The sequence below is a fragment of the Ochotona princeps genome, chromosome X (assembly GCF_030435755.1).
Source record: "Ochotona princeps isolate mOchPri1 chromosome X, mOchPri1.hap1, whole genome shotgun sequence".
In the NCBI taxonomy this organism is placed as follows: Eukaryota; Metazoa; Chordata; class Mammalia; order Lagomorpha; family Ochotonidae; genus Ochotona; species Ochotona princeps.
In genome coordinates, this window is record NC_080865.1 from 1,521,187 (window position 1) to 1,537,491 (window position 16,305).

General features: G+C 43.4%; 1 protein-coding gene across 8 annotated transcripts in view; it reads left to right on the plus strand.

The window, feature by feature from the left end:
- The window catches only part of REPS2 (RALBP1 associated Eps domain containing 2), a 238,279-nt gene that overhangs the window by 71,790 nt on the left and 150,184 nt on the right, over window positions 1-16,305 (plus strand). For all 8 annotated transcript variants that reach the window (XM_058658823.1, XM_058658826.1, XM_058658827.1 and 5 more), the window contains exon 2: window positions 2,753-2,876. In XM_058658823.1, coding sequence (XP_058514806.1) covers window positions 2,753-2,876 — 124 coding nt within the window. The remainder of the gene's footprint in view (window positions 1-2,752; window positions 2,877-16,305) is intronic.

Sequence of the window (16,305 nt, forward strand, 5' to 3'; positions counted from 1 at the left end):
GCCTTTAAAAATATTTGAAAGAAAAACTTACTGACACCTTCAAACAGTTCTGAAAACATTACCTTTCAATTAGGAAAGAGTTATTATTTCAGAAAATCTGCAATATGTGTAGACTAGTTATTCAGTCATTTCATTTTACGGAATCGGCTAGGAGGAAAGCAATTTTACTGGCCTTCAACTTTCTAGAACTTTGCCCAAGTTCCTCCCAAATGGTCATGTGTTTTTTCTGATTTGTAGCCAGTATCTCAGCAGTTAGTGTAAGCTAACTCTGTAAGCTGTAACGAAGTTGATTTCTTCTTTATTTCCATCTCTTGCTTTCCACCTGAGAAAACAAACTCCAGTCCATAGGTTCACACCCCGTATCAGAGCTTTGCACTACAGGTAACCTAAGGTGGATCCAGCTGTGTAGTGTTCCAGGTTTGCAGTTACAAGACTCAAGAGGGAAGTGGAATCTTTTTTTTTTCTTTATTTGGGAAAAACTTCTTGAGTTGGAGTATATGAAGGAGAGATTCTACAAGATACCTACTGCTAATTGAATATTAGAGATAAAATACCACCTTGTTTTCTTTAGCTGTCATTGAAAAACATATCCATAACTTAGAGCTTTTCTACAGAGAATTGAAACTTGGGCCATTTTGAACTTTGATGAACAAAGAAACTTTGCAAAATTAACCCATTGTGTGGTTTGAGAAATCACAGTCTTATGACTCTCCACAATTTAGTTCCAAAGGCTTATGATGATTTTCTCTTCTTTGTGGCTTAAATATTTTCAAAAGTTCTTGGCACATCTCTGAGAGGTTTGGTGCAAGAAAAGTGACCAATAGGATTAACTTTGCCTACAAAGCAAGGATTGTTGGGGTATGTGGAGGCAAAAGTACAGATTCTAAGATAAATAAGGTGTTTGGAATTGTCAAACTATAATTTTAGTCTTAAAGTGCCATAAGTGTTTTGCCAGAAATTTCAGGTATCTGTGGTTAAAAGCTTTCCAATTGAATGTGATAGTTATGGTAAATAATAACTGAAGGTTAACTTGCTAATTAACAATGAAATATAGTCATTAAATTTTTCATACATAAAGGATTACAATTTCTTAATATTAGGAATTACTATGCAAGACAACTATTTTAATGTTGCTGAAACTATACTAAGAAAAGGAAGGAGGGAGAGAGAGATCCAGCTTTCATCTGCTGCTTTACTCCTCAAATGACTGAAGATGGTTGGGCTGGGTCAGGCCAACCCCAGAAACTGCATCCGGGTTTCCTACTTTGGTGGCTGGGGCCCAAATTCTTTTTTTTTTTCTTTTATTGTGGTGGTGGTGGGGGGGCAAGTTCTTGGGACATAATCCACTGCTTTCCCAGGCACATTAGCAGGGAGTTAGATCAGAAGTGGAGCAGCTAGGCCTTGACCCAGTGCTCATCTGGGTTACTGGCATTGCAGGTGGTGCCTTAAGCCTGTGCACTACAATGTTGGAGTGCCTGTCATTGTGGTAGATTAAAGGAAGTTACCTTTTTCACTTTAAGAGAAGACATTTTAATAAGAGGCAGACTTAAGCAGATAACTATCAAATAATGATATAATTGTAGACAATAGATATTAAACAGTTGAATATGGAATTTTAAATATATATAGGAGAATGCAGCTTCAGTAATAATCTTACAGTTATTCCTGTTTCATCTATAGACATCACTTACTCTTTCTTCCCCCCTTAAGACAATGTGCACACATTTACAGATATTTGAATAGAGTATTCTTGAGAACACACTGGGAAAAGAAATTATATCTGGGAAGTTGAGAAAAAGCTACAGAGTAGTAGTATTTGACTTCAGCCTAAGTGGGGAGGAGAATGTTCTAGTTCTGGTGATAGGGTGGGAACCAACGGTTATTGCAATGCCTTGAATATATTTGTGTGGATAGTACTTTTTTGTTCCTGTGAAATGAATATTCAAGATGTAATTACAATTGTTATAATCTTTTTTCCTGAGATAAATTATTATAAAAAATTAATTCACTTTTAATTTCAGTAAACCAGGATAATTCGGGCCCGGCGGCGTGGCCTAGCGGCTAAAGTCCTCGCCTTGAACGCCCCGGGATCCCATATGGGCGCCGGTTCTAATCCCGGCAGCTCCACTTCCCATCCAGCTCCCTGCTTGTGGCCTGGGAAAGCAGTTGAGGACGGCCCAATGCATTGGGACACTGCACCCACGTGGGAGACCTGGAAGAGGTTCCTGGTTCCCGGCTTAGGATCGGCGCGCACCAGCCCGTTGCGGCTCACTTGGGGAGTGAAACATCGGATGGAAGATCTTCCTCTCTGTCTCTCCTCCTCTCTGTATATCCGGCTTTCCAATAATAATAAAATCTTTAAAAAAAAAAAAAAAACCAGGATAATTCACAAGTAATGGTAATGACTAATCTGTTCGCTTCACCCCAGTGACTTTTTAGACTTTGTACATTAGAATCTAGCCCTTTAAGAAGTCACTGTCCTAAGGATAACATCCATCATTTACCACATTTATTTTTATTTTGAAAGAGGTGGAATAAGAAATTACTTAGTCCAGAAATGCCATGAATAGGTAGAACTAATGATCTGAATTAAGAACTTTAAATTGGAGGAGGAAGAAGCCAGCTTGTGGGTACACATAGGTGGGACATTTTGCTTAGTAACACTGTGAAATCCTTGTGATTTCATCATGTATTTATCTTCCTTTCCTATTTTGAAGTGGGCATTTTAGCATAATTTTCTTGTATGTTTCAGATCACAGAACTGTGTGGTGCAAAGCGGGTTGGTTATTTTGGTCCAACTCAATTTTATGTTGCTCTGAAATTAATTGCTGCGGCACAGTCTGGCCTCCCTGTGCGGATAGAGAGTATTAAATGTGGTGAGTATCTCACATTTGTATATTTTACTATCCATGACACATTTGTTGCTTATAAGAATCAGTTATACTGGGACTGCGGCCTGTTGTATAGGCTTTTATGAAAATTTCTTCTTGCTTCTTTCAACTCTTGTGTAAAATGAAATAAGAGAAGTTAGCTTTTTTTCTGCTTTTTTTTTTTTTTTTTTTTTTTTTTTAATTATTTATTATTTAACTTCAGTAATTACATTGTATTATGTGACACAGTTACATAGATACTTGGGTTCTCCCCACCCCTCCCCAAACCCTCCCACCATGGTGGATTCCTCCACCTTATTGCATAACCACAGCTCAAGTTCAGTTGAGATTTCCCCATTGCAAGCGTATACCAAACATAGAGTCCAGCATCTTATTGTCCCGTCAAGTTCAACGGTTTCTTAGGTATACCCTCTCTGGTCTGATGACAGAGCCAGCAGAGTATCATCCCAGTCAATTGAAAGCTCCAACATACCATCAGCAAAAATTTACATCATTATGGAATTAATTGACATAGTAATGAGTAACCAATATGTTAAAAGTAAATGCGGGTTCCCAGCCACCTTCTGTGACCACCTCACCTATACTTCAATTTCAGTTTATACACAACATATAACATTCAAAACATAACATGTTATACATAACATCATATCATCTTAAATCAAGGCAAACATGTGGTATTTAACCTTTTGGGATTGGCTCATTTCCCTTAGCATTATGGTTTCCAGTTTGGCCCATTTGGCCACAAAGAACTGCATTTTGTTTTTTTTAATAGCTGAGTAGTATTCCATGGAGTAGATGAACCATAGCTTTCTTATCCAATCCTCTGTTGATGGGCATTTTGGTTGTTTCCATGTTTTTGCAATTACTGATTGTGCTGCTATGAACATAGGAGTACATGTTGGTTTCTCATAGAACAAGTGTTCTGGATATATTCCTAGGAGTGCTATTGCTGGATCATACGGTATGTTGAATTTGAGTTGTTTGAATATTCTCCATACTGATTTCCATAGAGGCTGTACCAGCCTGCAGCCCCACCAGCAGTGGAGTAGGGTTCCCTTTTCCCCGCAACCTCGCCAACAAGTGTCGTTGGTGCTTTTATTCATGTGGGCCAGTCTTACTGGCGTTAGGTGGTACCTCATTGCTTTTTTTTTTTAAACTGGGAAATATTCAGAATGAAATGCAATTAGTTCCTTTTAACTGACGTGCAGTTAAAATAGATTTTGTTCTTCATAAGATTTCTTTTATTTATTTTTTATTACAAAGTCATATATACAGAGAGGAGAGACAGAGGAAGATCCTCCATCCAATGATTCACTCCCCAAGTGAGCCGCAACGGCCGGTGCTGTGCCGATCCGAAGCTAGGAACCAGGAACCTCCTCCAGATCTCCCACACTGGTGCAGGGTCCCAAAGCTTTGGGCCGTCCTCGACTGCTTTCCCAGGCCACAAGCAGGGAGCTGGATGGGAAGTGGAGCTGCCGGGATTCGAACCGGCACCCATATGGATCCCAGGGCGTTCAAGGCAAGGACTTTTAGCCACTAGGCCACGCCGCCGGGCCCAGATTTTGTTCTTTAGTTCGATGAGATTGGAGCAGGGATTCTAGAGCCTGTGCCTGAATAATAACCTTCAGTTTAATTTTCCACCTGGGGTAGCTGTAATGTCATTTAAGGCTGTGTTAGGCATTGGGGTGAAGTAACATGAGGGTTGAGTGGAACGTCCCCCCTCTCTCTTTTTCATCCCTGCCAGTCTTATCGAATGTGTTCCTCCTTTAATTCCTAGCTCCCATAGCACTGTTGGAGCTACCACAATTTGAGCAGACTGAATTTATCTTCTCAAAGTTCTGATTTAACATATTTTTATTTAAAAATATTTATTTGCTTATTTAAAAGAATTACAGTTTGAGGATAGAGACAGAGAGTATATCTTCCACCTGCTAGTTCACTCCCCCTGATGACTGTATTCCTTTGACATTTCCTTGGAAGACAGATTGTTTTCATTTGTCTACTACAGAACGATGGGAGAATGTCCACCTTTGCTTAATTTGAGATAAAACCCTGTTAGCTGTTCAGTTCTGTTATGTGGAGTGTCTGGTTGAGATCTAAGTGGGTTTGGGATCTACAGTTAGTTCATGGACACCATGTAGCACAATACAAATAGCCAAGAAGATTGCTGTAGATGTCTGTGGAGATGATGCTGTGGAGGGGGAGAGGGACACAGCCATCTCTGTCTCACTTAATGCTTATGGCATCTTGCTAAATCATGTACTGTGCTAGTTTGCATTGCTCAGGGTAAGCTGCAGTAACAAATGCCACAGCAGTCTCAGTGCCTGAACCAGGCAGTAGTTCATAACTTAGTAGTGAGTCAGAGTGACCCTACAGAGTAGCTCCTCTCCATGTGGTGGATCTGTAGTGTCAGTCTCCATTGCTATACATTCCCTTAAATGAAAAGCCACAATACAAAATCAACAACAGGAAGAAAAATATAAATTTACAATGCCATGAAGTTAAATAATATGCTACTGAATAACTAACAAGTCGCTGAAAAAATGAAAATCAAAAAACCTTCTTGAAGAAAATGATGCTACTGTATGACTTATGAGTCAGTGAAGAATTTAATATGAGGATAAAAAACTGTTTTGAAGAAATGAAAATAAAAACAAAAACATCAAAATTCATGGGATATAGTTCCCACTGATCTTTGTTGGTAGGATGTGTCTCTTCTAGGCAACAGATATGGGCTTTTGTTTTTTGATCATGTCTACTGATCTATGATGTTTGATTGATGAGTTTACATTTAAGGTTAATTTGAATGGGTGGTAATTTGGTCCTATCATTTTAGCAATGGGTTGTTCATTGATTTAGTCTTTTGTTATTTTATTGGGATGTTCTTCACATTTGCTTTTGGTTTTGGTGGGTGCTATTCCTCCTCTCTGTCAAGAGAACATCTTTAAGTATTATTTGCAGCACAGGTCTGGAAGAGGTGTATTCTTTGATATTTTCTTTACTGTGGAGGAATTTTATTTCATTTTGAAAGATAGAGGAAAGCTTTGCTGGGTATTTTATTCTGTGCTTAGTTTTTAAAATGTTTCTCCATTCTCTTCTGGCCTGTATAGCTTCCTGTGAGTTCAGCAGTGAGTCTGATTGCCATTCCTCTATATGTCAATTGATCTTTTTTTCCAAATGCACATTTAAGGATCTTTTCCTTATGTTTGATTGAAGTGAGCTTGATTATCATGTGTCGTGGTGGGATCGCTTTTGGTCAACCCTGTTGGGAGCGCTCCTCCTGAATGTTGTTTCTCAGTTCTTTCTGCAGATTAGAGAAGTTTTCCTTTATTTTTTCATTAAATACATTTTAAGCCCAACTTCTCTTTCTGCACCTTCTGGAACTCTCATAACTCTTATATTTGGCCTTTTAATAGTGTCTCTTAATTCTTGAACACTTTTTTTTAGCTTGACCCAGCTCTGATTCCAGCTTTTTGATTGTTTCACTGTTGTGGCAAGAAATATCTTTCAATTCTGACATTCTTTCTTCTGCCTCATTCATTCTATTATGGAGACTTTCTACTGAATTTTAAAATTTGCTTTATTGCATCATTCATTTCCAATAATTTGGCTTGATTTTGTTTCAGTGTTGCTGTTTCCTGTGTGGCATATTCCTTAACTTCTTATATATGCTTCTCGTTGTTGATAAGAAGCTTTATAGCATTTTTTTAAGTCCTTTATCCCTCATTTCCTCAGTGTATTCCTCAGTAATCTCTGAGGTTGGCAAAGGCTTTTGCTCCTTTGCAGGGAGTCTTCAGTAATATTCATTGTGCCTCTGTCTCGTCTTCGTCATTGTATTCTTGGTCATTGTACTTCTGGTTAACAAATTCTTCTCCGTGGGGCAGGTTTCTAAGCTGTGTCACCGCAGGTCTACAGTTTGATTTTACTTATTGTGATTGGTACACAGTTCTTTGTTTATAGTTACTCGTGCCACTCCCTCCAGTGATTTTTAGGTCCGGACTCTTATGTTAGACTTCCATCACGGTCTCTGTAGTTTTAGTTCCTGGCTCACCACGCTTCACGTCCTGTGATCCCATGCTGTGGCTGCACTGTTGTTCATACAACCTTTTTTTCCAGTTCCAGTTCGAGCAGTTCTCAGAGATAGGAAGACACAAGGTGTCCTAAATAACTAGGTTGTTGTTGGTGTTGACTTTGCCAGAACCCGTTGGCCATTAGGTCTGAGGGCCTCTGGGCCTATTTCAACCCATAGGATGCCAAAGTCATTTTCCCTGTGGTACCAGTGCAATGCACTGATGTGGAAGTGAGTTTTTTCCTGGATCAGCACATGTTCAGCTCACTGTTGTCCTAGTCTCAGCCTTTGCGACACTGTACAAAACGGCACCTGGTGTGCCACTGCTGAAGGAATGGATCTGCTAGTCATGAGTTCTGGGGGCTACCGGACCTATTTTGGGTGGAACTGTAGGATGCCATGCTTGTGCAATGCACCTAGCCTGAATTGAGTTTGCTCCTAGCACAGTGCATGTGTTGTCCCATCCCACAGCCTTTATCTCCGTTCCACAAAATGGCATCCAGTGTGGGTCTGGTGGGGGTGTGGGCTATGAAATCCACCTTGTTCCTTTACTGCCAGTGGAGATTAGATCAACACTTGTTGAATGTCACTGGGGTACCTGGTCAGTGTAACACCACACTGTTGTCTCCGTGGCTTTCCCATGTCCATCAGTCTCCAGGTGCCCCTCAGCCATTGGCCTGTCTTCTCCTGTTTCCTGGAATGTGACCTCTCTTTCACCCTGGCTAATGATCCTGTGTTTGTTTAGACATGTCCTTACCCTATTCTACCATCTTCCCTTACACTTTAAAGACCTCTAGTTTAAAGTTTTCTCAGTTGTATTTTTAAAAATAAATTATAATTTTATTTTTGATTATGTTTACATAATTGATTAGGGTGGGAATGCCTGAGGATTAGGGGAAAGTCAGTTAGGCCATTGTTTCCATATTTTCTTTTTCCCTATTCCTGTATCTGGGAGAAGTGGGGAGTGGGGGTATAAGGCATGAAGCCACACCCAGTCTCCCAACCACCTCACTACCCAGGGATGGTAAATGGCCACCCAATGTCGTCCTAGGGTCCCCAATGTGGGGCATGCCCTGAGGTTTCTGCTCAAGTGGTTTGAAATGCTGTTGATTTCTCCAGTCCAAGGATGAGGAAATCCTTCCAAGGTCTATTGGCTAACACAGTCCACCTTAGAGTGTTCATTCAGTCAGATATTTGGTGCCAACTCTTGGCTGGGGTAGTTGACCAATTAGTTCAGCTCTCCTTCCTCTGCTATGGCACTGGATGTCCTGTGCAAGTTCCAATGGACTGCTGTATGCTCCATGTGCATCTGGGCATGCTGTCCACTGCTCTGTCTAAGCCAGTGAGGAGGCCCAATTCTGACACATGCATTCCACAGTCAGACCTCAGATCCTGCAATTCTCCCCATGGTTGGAATTCTGAGTCCAGCTGTTCAGTTGGAAACCTTGTCTGAAGTGGTCCTAGACCTGACTCTTGAGTGTCTTGCCGGTATGGGGTCCGGCTCTGTCCATCACCCAGACCAGCCTGTGCACACACTGGTAGTTGCAATTGCTGGGTCAGTTCTGTCTCCAGCCCCATCTCTTACGTAAACCAATGGATGCTGTGGCCCAGCCCGGTCTTGGCCATCACACATTCAGCACTCGTGTACACCAGCAGAAACTGCAGCCTAATTGAAGTGACCCCCCAATAATGTCTACTTGACCTCCCCCTAGGGCTGGTTCTTGTGTTTGCCAGTTTGTGCAGCACACTGATACAGTCTATCCCACATCCCATTCAGCTCTCGTACATATTAGTGGTCATTGGAACCTAGCTCAACCCAACTGACCCCACTATCCAGCCCACACTCATGCTGGCTGGTGCTAGTGCCTGTCTAGCCAGGCCTGCCACCAGCCCTCGTTCTCATGCTCACCAGTGGGAGTTGCAGTTTATCAGAGGGGTGCCTACAGTTTCCCTGCTGGGTCCACTCCTTGTCCCAGGTCTTGCATTCTTAAGGTGGTTCTGCCGTCTAGCTTGGCAGAATTTGCCTCTAGTTCCAGCACTTGTTAGCTGTTGCTGTGGTAAAGCCCAACTGGGCTGTACTCACTTTGGCTCATACATGCACCAGTGGATACAGTTGCTTAGCTCAACCTAGCTCATCCTATAACCCAGTTCACATGTAGTCCAAAAGGTGTTGTAGCCCTGCCTGGCCTGGTCTGCCCCCAATCCCAGTTCAAGCTCACCTTGGTCCAGGCTGACTTAGTCTACCTCCTGTCCAATCAGGAGCAGTGTCTTTGCCCAGTCATCTCACAGCCATTCTGGTTCTTGCTGTTGGATGCTACATCCCAGCCACACCTCGTCTGCATCCAAACCTAGCTATCCTGTGGTTCAGTGAGTGTAGAGACCTAACCCAGCATATTCTACACCCATCCTGGTTCTCACAAGCACCAGTGGGTGCTGGACCCAGTATGCCATATCCCAGATGCAGTTATGTCCAGCTCAGATCACTGCCCCCCCCCCATTCTAGCTCTTGTGTTCACTAGTGGGAACCACATCCTAGCCAGGATGTCCTCTTAGCTAGCCAACCAGGCATGTTCCCAGCCATAGATCTGGCATGTGCCAGCTTGACATAGCTTATACCCCATCATGGCCTTTGCCATTGGATGCTGCAGCCTGACCTGTCCCAGGCTGTCTCAGTCCCAACTCTTGCTGGCGGGTGTAGCCTAGCCCTGTGCAGTCTGCTCCTATCCCTGGTTCATGCAAATTGGTAGGTGTGATAGCCAAGCCCAGCTTGACACACACTCCAGCCTGGCTTCTGGACATGCAGGTTACCTAAAGCTGGCCCTGCCCTGCCCAGTCCATTGCCCTCCAGAGCCAATCTACACACTTGCTGATGGGTGGAGCTACCTTTCCTGGCTTTAACAGCACCTAGGCCTGAGTCACATGCTTCTCAGCGGGAGTTACATCCTACCAGGTGAGTTTTCCAAGTTCCCTCACCAGGCCCACTCCCAGACCCAGATTTCTCATGTGACAGTGGATATTGGGCTCTTAGCTGGCATAGCCTGCTACCTCCATTCTGGCCTTTATATGAGCTGGTAGATATTATGGCCTGGCCTGGCTTTCCCCACACCCTCCTCTTGGGTGCACTTGTGGGTACTGCAATCTGGGCCTGCTGGCCTGTTCCCAACCCTAGTACCCATGAGTGTCAGAAGGTTTCATGGTCACGCCTAGCTCAGTCCATTACTACCCTCAGCTCTTATGCAAACCAGCAGAAATTGCAGTTCCTCAGGGATGGGTCCACATTTCCCCCACAGAATCTGCTCCTAGACCTGGTTCTCTCTCATGCTGGTTAGTGTCATGGTCCAGCCTCACATTACCTGTCCCTTGTTCCGACTTTCACTGTCGGCACTGTGATCTAGCCCTGTCAGATAGGCTCCCAACCCTAGCTTTAATGTGTGTTGGTGAGTGGTGGTTGGCGGTGGTCCATGCTAACTAGCCCAGCTCAGGTCTGCCATGGGGCTGGTGCATTAGCTTGACCCAAAAGATTGTCCAGCTGTCCCCTTCCAGGCCACTCAATCTCAGCTTCCTTGCTTACCTTTAGGTATAGTGACTTTGTCAATGGAATCCCTCAGTAGTCATTCCTCACCTGCAACATATTCCCTCAGTGGTCCATTCTCTCACCTATCTCTCTACCCACTTCCTTGATCAATCCATATTCCCTGTGCCTGGGAGCACATGGGTTCCCCTGCTCAGCCTTCCTAAGCCCAGTCTGCTGGTGGGGTGGTATGCTGGCCTGGAGCTCTGCCCTCCCTCTAGGCTCCCAAGCTCCTGACACATGTGCTCACCCAGGACCCCCCTCCTCCAGACACCCAAGATCCAGGCCCACCCAAAGTTTCCCAAGCCCAGTCCACCAGCACACCAGGCCAGCCCAACAATCCAGTGGTCTCCCTTCCCTTCCTCTGCCCAGGACCATGCACACGTGAAAATCTCCAGGCTCACTCCACCTGCCTGGATGTGAGCCCCCAGGTCCCCACACACTCCCTCCAGCACCATCCCCCAGCAAGCCTGCACCCCCAGACTCCCATGAACCTATCACTTGGGCAGGCCTGGTCACAAATTGGGCCCAGAAGCCTTCCCAGTTGTATTTTACAAACATAGATAGATGGTGCCTTTTACCCCTGAGGGTTTAAATATATGTAGAATTAATTCTTAACTATCTCCTTTCATTTACAAATTTATTAGGTAAAAGTTGTTTGTAGTCAGCATGTATTGAATAAGAACATCTGAGGACAATCTTGGACCAAACTTTGAGCGTTTAGAATGTTCTATTATTTTCTTTTCTTTTTTCTTATAAGATTTTATTTATTTGAAGGGTAGAGTTAGGAAGAGACACAGAAAGAGCTCATCCATCTGCTGGTTCCCTTCCCAAATGGCTGCAGCTACTGGGACTGGGCCTCTTCAAAGCTAGGGTCCAGAACTCCATTTGAGTCTCCCACACAAGTGGCATGGGCCCAGCTACTTGGATCATTCTTTGCTTTCCCAGGCTTATTAGCAAGGAATCAGATTGGAAACAGAGCAGCTTGGACTCTAATCAGTGCTGTGATGTTGGAGTTAACATTGCAAGTAGTGGGTTAACATGCTGTGCCACAATGCCAGCCCCATCTAGTTTGTGTTTTGAAATATTATTATGTTAATGTATTTGATGACACAAACTTTGAAGGCCAAGTATACTCTTTAGGAATGTATTTTTTTTTTAAGATTTTTAATTTTGATTGGAAAGTCAGATATACAGAGAGGAAGAGCTTCCATCTGATGATTCACTCCCCAAGTGGCCACAGTGGCGGGAGCTGAGCCGATCCAAAGCCAGGAACCTGGAGCTTCCTGGTCTCCCATGTGGGTGCAGGATCCCAAGGCTTTGGGCCGTCCTCTGCTGCTGTCCCAGGCCACAAGCAAGGAGCTGGATGGGAAGTGGAGCTGCCAGGTTTAGAACCGGTACCCATATGGGATTCCGGCATGTGCAAGGTGAGGACTGCATCTGGCCCTAGGAACCTAATTTGAAAGACTGTGGTAACCCCACTATTCCCAGTGTGTCCCAGCCAGAGAGAGCTATGTTGGTGGTACTGTGACTGACGTGCATGTGTGTTTATGTGGGTGCTGGCCTCTTAAGTTTAGTTTTCACTGTTTCAGGAAATGCCACTACCATCTACACAGATGCCTCCCTTTCCTTCAGTGCCTAGTACAGCCCATCACAAATCCTGGCATCATGGCTCCAGTTCCACTGCTTATTACCTCCATTTCTTTGTCCTTGCCAGACCAGGCCGGCTTCCTTGGCTCACCTGTACACCCACGGTGGTTTTATTATTGGTTCCCCGGCCTCTTCTCCACTCTTCTGATTTCTTTTTCCAATTTGGAGTGATGTTTTCAAAATAGGTATCAGATAATTTTATTTCCCTTCTTAAGCCCTCCTGTGCTCGACTTGCTGTATTAAGTGAAAAGTTCGATGTCTCTGCCTTGTTCTGTAAGGCCCTGGGTAAACTCGCCCCTCCTTTTCCATCCTCACCTCAGTCCTTGCCCCCTTGCCTGCTACCTGTCCCCAGCCTCACTTGGTATTTTAGGTGCTTCCAGATGATAATCTTTTTCTGTTTCATGGCATATATGCCCTTGTTATCTCAAGGTCTTAGGTTCCTAGCAGCCTGTTCTTCCTCTTTGCTTCCATGGCTGGCTCGTTGGTCAGGGTACAGATTGTCCCCTACTGTGCAAAGTAGGTCCTATCAGATTAATTTAATAATGACAGAACCAGTGCATGACAAGGGAGGTTTTAAAAAGTATAGTACAAAGAGTCAAAATTATTTATAATCATGTAAAGAAAAGAAGCTGGAATAGGATTGTAAAATTACATTTAAGACTGGCTGTTGCCCTCAAGGACAGTATAAGTACAGCTTGCCCTTTGCCCTCTTCTCTAAAACAAAATTCATTCACTATCACGCAAGAATTGCTTATTAGTTTACAGTTGTCTACAAATTACTATCTATGCTTTTAGAATTGTAAAATGCCCAATCAAGAGAAAATAACAAATGTGGACAGAAGTGCATATCCTGAGGAAGTTGAGTAACCCTTGGGTGGGCCTGTTGGATAATCTTCTGTATGACTGTCCCCACCCTACTTTGTTCTCTCTCACCATCTGTTTCCTTATAGCACTTATCAGAGTTTGTAAATATTCCTTATAGGCTTGACTTTTGTGTTTAAGTCAGTCTTCTTTACCATCTATAAACTTGCCTGAGGGGAAGGGAAGTAAATCTGGCAACTATTGCATCGCGGGTCATCATAGGTGAAATCAATGATTAATGAAGAGATGACTGTTTATCCATGCAGAAAGCATCTTGGCTACATGTCATTCTTCAAGATAAAACCATTGCAATTCAGTTTTACCTGGAACTCTAGGGGTTTTTACAGAAGTCACTCCAATCTGCCTGTCATCTTTCTCAGGAGTTGCTAACCTTGTCTGCATTTGAAGAACACCTGGAGAGTTCTATAAATAAAATGAAAATATAGGTGCCTGAGTCTACTTTCAGATATTTTTGTTCAGCCCAGGCATCATGATTTATAACAGCTCCCTGATGCTTCCTGTGCTGAGCCAAGGTTGGAGATGACTTGGAAGTGAGAGTAAGCATTTTCAGGGACTTTGCTCCAATTATGGCTGTATATACACACACAGGTTTAATTGCACTGGTGCCAGGAGCAGTTTGTCAGGAGGCATTTACCATCGGGTTGCCAGTGCAGACTCTGCATTTCCACATTTTTAAGAGTGAGCGCCTCCTGAACTGTTGGTATTCCATGTCTCTCTAGTCTCACCCTTTTCAGAGGTGGGGTGAAGCACCTTACTGGGATAGTGGAAGAAAGGGGAATAAAAATTGAGGGGTAGTGGAACATTTGTCCTTGCAGCTCCTGTTGCCTTTCTTGCTGGGGCCTGGAGTTGAGCATGTGTGAAGACTGAGGGAAGGTTAGACAGCGCCTAGAATAGGATTCCTACTGTTTTGCTGTGATGAGCTTCTTTGGCGGTCTGACATCTGTGAGCCTCTTCTTGAAATAATGTTTTAAATGCCTACAAAGATACATGATTATGAAGGAAACTGATTGTGTGTTTTAACATTTTAAAAGGTGTTACAATACACATGCTTCTTATTTAAAGAAAGGCAGACACACAGAAGGAGAGAGGGACACGGATATAGAGCAACCTTAAATTTGCTGATTTCATCCCCCAAAATGCCTGCAGTGACTAGGGCGGGGTCAGGCTAAGCCAGGAGCCAGGAACTCAGTCTGGGTCTCCTGTGTGAGTAATAGTACTCAATTAAGTGAGCTGCTGCATCCCAGTATTCCCAGTAACTGGAAGCTGGAATAGAGAGGAGGGCTGGGACTTAAGCCTAAGCATTTCATGTAGGATACAGGAGTCCCAAGCAGCATTATAATTGATATTTGCTAGGCCTATAGTGCTAACCTAGTGCCTAAGGTCCTCGCCTTGCGTGTGCCAGGATCCCATATGGGTATTGATTCTAATCCTGGCAGCTCCACTTCCCATCCAGCTCCCTGCTTGTGGCCTGGGAAAGCAGTCAAGGATGGCCCAAAGCTTTGGGACCCTGCACCCGCATGGGAGATCTGGAGGAGGCATCTGGCTCCTGGCTTCAGATTGGCTCAGCTCCAGCCATTGTAGCCGCTTGGGGAGTGAATCAATGGACAGAAGCTCTTTCTCTCTGTCTTTTCTCCTCTCTGTATGTTTGACTTTCCAATAAACTAAAGTGTATCTTTACAAATAGTTGATATATGCTTTCTTACTAGTGATTTAATAAAAGATCTAACAATGATGGAAATAACCACCATACTCTTGAACTAGTAATGAACATAAATAGCACATCAAGTTGTCTACCACAACAGTAGCATAATTTTAAAATACCAGGTTTGTGGGTGATAAAGTTACAGGTATTGCCAATGGTATTATAGTGGTTTGCTGCCTCCATATATAGTAGAAGTAAATGCTAAGTTCCAGTTGTAACAGGGGGAATAAATATGTAATTTTTTTCTTATCCAAAGTGACAGACCCCTAGATAATTTTTGGTTGTTTCAGAACTAAATAGTACAATGGTGTGATTCATGGAGTCTCTAGGACTGTGTTCACCAACCAAACTGGTTTGTGGTTTGGTGATTCATTGAAAAGAGAGTGAACTAGGACTGAAGACAAACTTATTTACAAAACTAAGTTTGCTCAACTCCAAGATTTCTTTTCCTCCATTCTACTTGTTTAGTGTATTTTTTTTTTTTTTGAGATTGGTAGTGGGTGTGAATGATTTGGGGTAGAAGTGTTAAAGTATAATGTTGGCAACTTTATGTTGTTTCTCTTCATTTGTAGAGGTGGGGATTTACTGTTCTGTAAAATGCTGGAATTTCTAAACCTCTATTGAAGTCATAAGTGTACCACTAAGAAGAGGTGTAAAACAGTTGGCTCAATCTTTTGTCCAGTTTCAGGGGACACTTGGTGATATATGGAGACAATTTTGCTTTTCACGACTGTGGAGGGCATGCCACAGGCATCTAGGGAAGAGTCAGGAGATACTGTTAGGTACCCTACAGTGTGTGGGACAGGAGCTCCTCTCCCAATAGTCAGAACATTCTCCTGATGCAGATGTCAGTAGTACCAAGGCAGAGAAAGCCCTGTACAAAGTAATCAAAGCTCTGTGGCCAACAGGGTCTATCATCTTGCCACCTTACTTCCTGTGCTCTAGTTTTTTAGGTCCTGTGATAGAGGTATAAGAATTTTGCAGCAGGGAGTCCTGTACCAATGGTTTCCATGGCTTCCCTGTTTCCAAATAAGAAATATTTTACACAAGATAAAACAAAGGTGGAAATTTTCTGGCTGGATTGAGGACGGGGAGTGTTCACTGATATCTTTTCATTTTGTAAACCATCTCAGCTTGGGTTTGATGTTAGGCCTCTTAGGCCTGGAAGAGAAACCATTTGGCTATGATAGCCTACTTGGTGATAGGTTGATAGGTAGGAAAGTCCACATTTTATGGTAAATGGGAAGCCTAGGGGTGGACTAAGAAGTGCAATGGGGAGGAGGGTCATGATGATAGCAAGTTAAGCCTCTGCCGGTAGTGCCAGCATTCCATATGGGTGCTAGTTTGAGTCCCATCTGCTCCACCTCTGATCTACCTTCCTTGTTTGTAGCCTGGGAAAGCAGTAGAGGACGGCCCAAAGCCTTGGGCCCCCGCATTAATGTGGGAGACCTGGAAGAAGCTCCTGGATCCTGGCTTCATATTGGCTCAGCTCAAGCCATTGTGGCTCTTTGTGGAGTGAACCAGTAGATGGAAGATCTCT